The sequence below is a fragment of the Malus domestica genome, chromosome 01, assembly GCF_042453785.1.
Source record: "Malus domestica chromosome 01, GDT2T_hap1".
Classification (NCBI taxonomy): domain Eukaryota; kingdom Viridiplantae; phylum Streptophyta; class Magnoliopsida; order Rosales; family Rosaceae; genus Malus; species Malus domestica.
In genome coordinates, this window is record NC_091661.1 from 2,574,288 (window position 1) to 2,580,695 (window position 6,408).

Genomic DNA, 6,408 nt, shown 5'->3' on the forward strand with positions numbered 1-6,408 from the left:
TTTGTAGTGACTGTGGAAGACGGATTGCTTTCTGATTGAGAAGGGTTCCGGCATCGCTTTGCACCATCTTCATGTGGGTAATATAGGAACTTCCTTATGTTTTGATCATGCATGTAGTGATAGAATTTGTTTCTTCTTATTGTAGATGTCAGAGCCTGGAAGTTCTAGTGATGAGGGCTCTTCTAGCTTTAGCTCTAAGTCTGAGTCTGCAATGTCGGAGTCTTCAGGGTCTTTGTTAGAGTCCGGTACTAGAGAAACATTGGATGATCTTCCCAACCGTCAAACTTTAGCTATTGCTAGTTCTTCCTCCATGGCGTTGGGTGAGGGGGTTGTTTTTGATGCCATACCCATAGTTCGCTCTGAGTTCACAGCAGACCATCTAAAGAATAACTTGTTAGATAATGAGAAGCAGGTTGAGGCGCTAAGGCAGTCATGTAATATCCCTCGTAGTGTAGGGATACGTTTGGTACATGATGAAGAATGGCCTTCTGAGCCTCCCCAGGGTCATGTTATGTTCTACACCCAGATATTACTGACTTTAGGGGTGAGACTACCTTTACATCCGTGGTTGCAAAAGATGTTATCTTTGATCGGATATGCACCTGGGCAACTCAATCCTGGTTTCTGGGATACTTTGATTGGATTTTATATCATTTGGATGGAGTGTGGGTTGTGTGAGCCTTCCTTCCATCAGTGGCGTTACTGTTACAAGATGCGCCCAGCAAAATCATGCACTGGTTATGCCGAGTGTGCATGTCGGAGTGAGAGAGAGCGTATTGTGTATGGTAAGAAAAAGGCATACTACACATGGAAAAACCGTTGGTGCTTTCTGTATAATGATTGGGAGTATGATAAGGGTGTCACGCCTGAGCGACGTGTGCTTACTCACTTCCAGACTGTAGGTTGTAACGTATCAACCGTTCGTACTATTTGCTATTTGTTGTGGTCTTTTCTTGCTTCTAACACTTTGCTTCATGTAGTGACGCGGGGCACCATCCAACTGTTTGGGCAAGAGCTATCTGACATAGAGAAGGTGTTGAGGGTGCCCAAAGAGGATAGACACTTAAGTAAGCTACGACCCTTATTTCGTCGGTACGGTTTTCAACCTTTAGTTTCCGAGAGCCAGGGACGATCGAGTAAGTTGTATCCTTCATGTAAACTTAGCTCAATTCCTTACTTTATTTGGAAAGTTGTATTTCTTATTTTGATTTTCCTTATGCAGTGGAGAAGGTAAGCAAGAAAACAGGGACTAGCACCCATAAAAGGAAAGCACCAGTGTTAGTTCCTTCGGAAGACATCCTACCGCATAAGAAAATTCATAAGTTCCGAGGGGAACCATCCGTTAGACCTAAGTCCCAAGATGGGGTCCTTAAGGGGCCTGCCTTTAGGAAGACTGGAGTCAAGACCGTTGATGATGCTACTGCCGTAGTTGTAGGAGAAGGGAGCCGACTGTTGCCTCATCCTCTTACTATGGAGCACACTGTCCAGGAAAGTGGTCCTGGTTCCCGCCATGAGGGGAAAGGCAAGGAAAGAGCTGGCAGTGTCCCGTGGAAGGACTTGAGGGTTGCCACGCGGCCAAAGGATTTTGGGGATATCAACAATTGCTTGGCAGGGCGTCGATTCGCCTTCGATGAGCTCGGAGAGCCCTTAGCTAAGGATGAATCGGATTGCGACCGGATGTTGAAGCTGTCTTCATATGTGAGTGTTACTTTGTCATTTCCTTACTTTTTCCTCTTTATTATCATTATTTAGGTAGTGATGATCGTCTTGCCATGCAGGTCATGGCCGAGTATCACGACAGACTGCAAGAGGTTGAGCGGTACAAGGCAAAACTGAAGGAGAATAAGCAGCTTGTGGACGAGGCCCGAAGGAATAAGGGACTTTTGACTCAGGCTCTCCAACTGAAGGATGAAACCATGGAGAGCTTGAAAAGGCGAAATGGTGAGAACTTAAGGCTTAAGAAATTGTTTGAGGCAACTAAAAAACAGTTGGAGGTGGCTACCTTGGAAGTATCCAAGGTTAAGGGAGAATTGGATGGTGCCTTAGTTGAGATTTCTGAACTGGAGAAGAGCATTCCAACTGAAAGGGAGGCTGCTGTGCAAGAATACTTAAGTTCTTCGACCTTTCATCTTGCTATTAAACCCTACTGTGCTCAAGAAGCTCGCTTTGAAAAAAGGAAATGGATGGCCGTCCTTGATCGTTATGATGATGGGAGCATTCTTCGAAAATACCACGAAGATATAGATGAGCATCATCGAAAGGGCGAGACATTTGTCCTTGCTGTTGATCCTAGCAGCGAAGATGAGTCTGATAATGAAGGTAGTGCTGATGCACAGACTCAGCATGGTGAAGAGGATCTTGGGGATGCAGAGGATGATGGTAGGACGCGGAATGATACTGCCAGGGGTTCGGCTTCAGATGAGAATGAATAGCAGTGTCTTTACTATCTGCATGTATTCTGGATGTAGTAGTCTGATGTGTGTATAACATGTGCCCATGTTATAAGCTTGAGAGTTTTGGATTTAAGGTGTTTATGAGTGTTTGCACTATTATTAATGCATGTTTGGCTATGTATGAATAGATCTATTGTTTGGATATAAGCCATTGTTTGGTTGTTCCTTTCTTTGTATAGTCTTGTCGACACATACTTAGATTTTGTTTCGTGTTGGATATATCTGCTTTGAGGTTTCAACACTTGAGTGTTCCCTTGCTAGGAATGTAAAAGAGTGAGGGCTGAGTTGGCTAAATTACCTCTTTATTGAATTCATTGCCAAATGGCCTTCATTACATAGGATGCCGAACGGCTATAGCTCAACACTTGTACATCGTGAGTCTATTTGTAGTAGTACTTCAAGTGATCAGCGTTCCATGGATGGCCAAGGGTCTTGCCATCGGAGCTTCTAAGTGTGTAAGAGCCAGGGCGACTGATGCCAATGACTTCATACGGTCCATCCCAGTTTGGACTAAGTGTGCCTTCACTCGGGACTCTGTCGCAGAGTAATCTTTTCTTTAAGACCCAGTCTCCTATTTTGAAAGAACGAAGCTTGACCCTAGAGTCATAATAGTTGGAGATGCGCTGCTTGTAGGCGACATTCCTCAAGTGAGCTTGGTTTCTGTGTTCCTCGACTAAATCCAAGTTGAGGGTGAGTTGTTTGTCATTTTCACTTTGAATGTAGTTCTGGACTCGGACTGTTGCTTGCTCGAGCTCAACAGGGACAACCGCCTCTGTGCCAAAGGCAAGTGAGAATGGAGTTTCTCCTGTTGAAGTCCGATATGAAGTGCGATATGACCAAAGAACTTGGGGTACAAATTCTGGCCAACAGCCTTTAGCTTTGTCCAAGCTGGTTTTCAAAGTGCGCTTGATTATTTTGTTGATGGCTTCAACTTGTCCATTAGACTGGGGATGAGCTGGAGAGGCAAAGCATAAGTTGATGTTGAACTTAGAGCAGAACAACCTGAACTTCTTGTTGTCAAACTGTCGCCCATTGTCAGTGACTATCGCATTGGGAATGCCGAATCTACAAAGGATGTTCTTCCACACAAAGTCTTCTATCTTTGCCTCAGTAATGGTTGCCAAGGGTTCTACTTCGGCCCACTTTGTGAAGTAGTCCACTGCAACGACTGCGTAACAGACTTTGCCCTTCCCTGCCGGCATTGGGCCGATCAAATCAAGTCCCCACTGGGCGAAGGGCCAAGGGCTGATCATAGGAGTAAGAGGCTCTGGAGGGGAATGAGGAATAGTTGCATATCGTTGACATTTGTCACATGAGCGGGATACTTTGATGGCATCCTGGTGGAGTGTTGGCCAGTAATATCCTTGGCGAAAAGTCTTGTGTGCTAGGGACCGAGATCCAGCATGATCTCCACAGACTCCCTCATGTATTTCCCGAAGGATGATTTCCGCCTCGGCAGGCGTAAGACACCTTAAGTATGGCAGGCTAAAACCTCGCTTATAGAGTTGATCATTGATGATCAGGTAGCGGGTAGACTTGTATCGAATTTGCTTAGCCTGGACTTTATCATTTGGGAGGGTGCCATGAGCAAGGAAATTATAGATCGGGGTGATCCAACTATCCCCCTGTTGTAAGTTGCATACTTCTGCGGCCATGGTGCTTGGTGTTGCTAACAGTTCGACATGAATTTTTCTTCCAATCTTGTCTTCCACAGCTGAGGCGAGGCGAGCCAGGGCGTCTGCATGACTGTTTGCCGCTCGAGGAACTTGGGTGATCTGGTAGTGGAAGTGCTTGAGCAAAAGTTGTGTTTGCGCAAGATATGCTGCCATGGAGCTGTCCTTAGCATCAAAGTTGTTGGTAACCTGGTTGACCACTAATTGGGAGTCACTGAAAATATCAATTTGTTTAACCCCGAGGTGTTTGGCCAAACGTAATCCTGCCAGAAGGGCTTCATACTCGGCCTCATTGTTTGATGCCTTGAATTTGAAACGAAGAGCATACTCCATTGCTACCTTGTCGGGCGTAGTCAAGACTAATCCCGCTCCACAGCCCTGTTGGTTGGATGAGCCATCAACATACAGACTCCAAGCTGAGGTCGTTGATTCTACCTTCTGAGCTTCCGGGGGTAATGAAGCCACTGCTTCAGGTGTAGAAGCAATGTCAACCGGATATGTGAAGTCGGCAATGAAATCTGCTACTGCTTGACCTTTTTCGGCTGGTTTTGGTTGGTAGGAGATGTCAAACTCACCCAATGCTATCGCCCATTTGATCATTCGCCCAGACGTGTCAGGACTCTGGAGTATCTGTCGAAGAGGGTGATTGGTAAGCACGATGATGGCGTGTGCTTGGAAATAAGGGCGAAGTTTCCGAGCAGACATGACCAATGCTAGAGCTAATTTCTCAATGTTGGAGTATCGTGTCTCCGCATCTTGTAGGGCTTTGCTAGCGTAGTAGACAGGTCGCTCAATATTCCCATCCTTTCGAATGAGAACGGAACTTACGGCTGAAGCTGATACCGATAGGTAGATAATGAGAATGTCTCCTACCTCGGGCTTGGAGAGTAGAGGGGCTTTACTCATGTACTCCTTGAGGTTTTTGAATGCCTCGGCACATTCATCAGTCCATGTAATGTACTTCCTACTTCCCTTAAGTGCTTTAAAAAAGGGAGCACATTTGTCTGTGGCCTTAGAAATGAACCTGGTTAAGGCTGCCACCTTGCCAGTAAGGCTCTGGATGTCCTTTGAAGTTACCGGTTCCTTCATGTCGAGGATTGCTTTGATCTTCTCGGGATTAGCTTCAATGCCTCGTTGGCTAATCATGAAACCTAAGAATTTGCCAGAGCCTACGCCGAAGGCACATTTGTTGGGGTTTAACCTCATTCGATACCTCTTCAAAATAGTGAAAGTTTCAGATAGGTTGGTGATGTGTTGGTCAGCATGTTTGCTCTTGACTAACATATCATCAACGTAAACTTCCATGCTCTTCCCAATCTGCTCGGCGAACATTGAGTTGACTAGTCTCTGATAAGTCGCTCCTGCATTCTTTAGGCCGAAAGGCATGACTTTATAGCAGTATAGTCCTCTGTCGGTAGTGAAGGCTGTGTGTTCTTGATCCGAAGGGTTCATGAGGATTTGGTTGTATCCTGAGTAAGCATCCATGAAGCTCAGGAGTTCACACCCGGCCGTAGAGTCTATAAGTCTGTCAATAAGAGGAAGAGGGAAGCTATCTTTCGGACACCCTTTGTTTAGGTCGGTGTAGTCAACACACATTCTCCACAAGACCTTTTGAAGCAAAAGACTTTCTTTGGTTGGATTTTTCTTAACAAGGACCACATTTGCTACCCATGTCGGGTAATTGACTTCGCGGACAAAGCCTATGCCTTTGAGTTTTTCAACTTCTGCTTTCATTGCCTCGTATCGTTCAGCGTCATAAGATCTTCGCTTCTGTCTCACCGGCTTGATCTTGGGGTCAATACTCAAACGATGACAGATGACATCGGGAGAGATGCCTGGCATGTCCTCGTATGACCAGGCGAAGACTTCAGTGTTCTCTTTCAAAAAAGATATCAATGCTAACCGAAGGGGTGGTGACAATGTGGTGCCAATCTTCACCATGCGATCTGGATAATCTCTTGAGATAGGTACCTTCTCCAACTCTTCAGCAGGTTGGGCTTGCTGGGTGAAAGAGTCATCTCGAGGATCATCGGGTTGATTGTTGCTATCAGGAAGATCCAAGTTCGCTTCATCTAGGCTGGTCTTTGTGACTTGGTCATGTACAGACAGGGTTTCCTTGGGTCCGGGCAAGTGTTGTTGCTTAACTGAAGTGTTGTAACATGATCGTGCACTAAGCTGATCTCCTCTGATGTAGCCGTTGCCATGGGGGGTTGGAAATTTCATCAACAGCATATGCGTGGATACCATAGCCTTGAGATCATTGATGCCTGTGCGCCCAAAGA

General features: G+C 45.8%; 1 protein-coding gene across 1 annotated transcript; it reads left to right on the plus strand.

Annotated features, from left to right (window-relative positions):
- Positions 1-2,692, plus strand: LOC114819761 (uncharacterized). The gene is made up of 3 exons (XM_070822299.1): positions 1-1,136; positions 1,223-1,698; positions 1,779-2,692. Exons 1-3 carry the CDS (start codon positions 146-148, stop codon positions 2,430-2,432), a joined length of 2,121 nt encoding a protein of 706 aa, XP_070678400.1. The 5' UTR covers positions 1-145; the 3' UTR covers positions 2,433-2,692.
- The last annotated feature ends 3,716 nt before the right edge of the window (positions 2,693-6,408 follow it).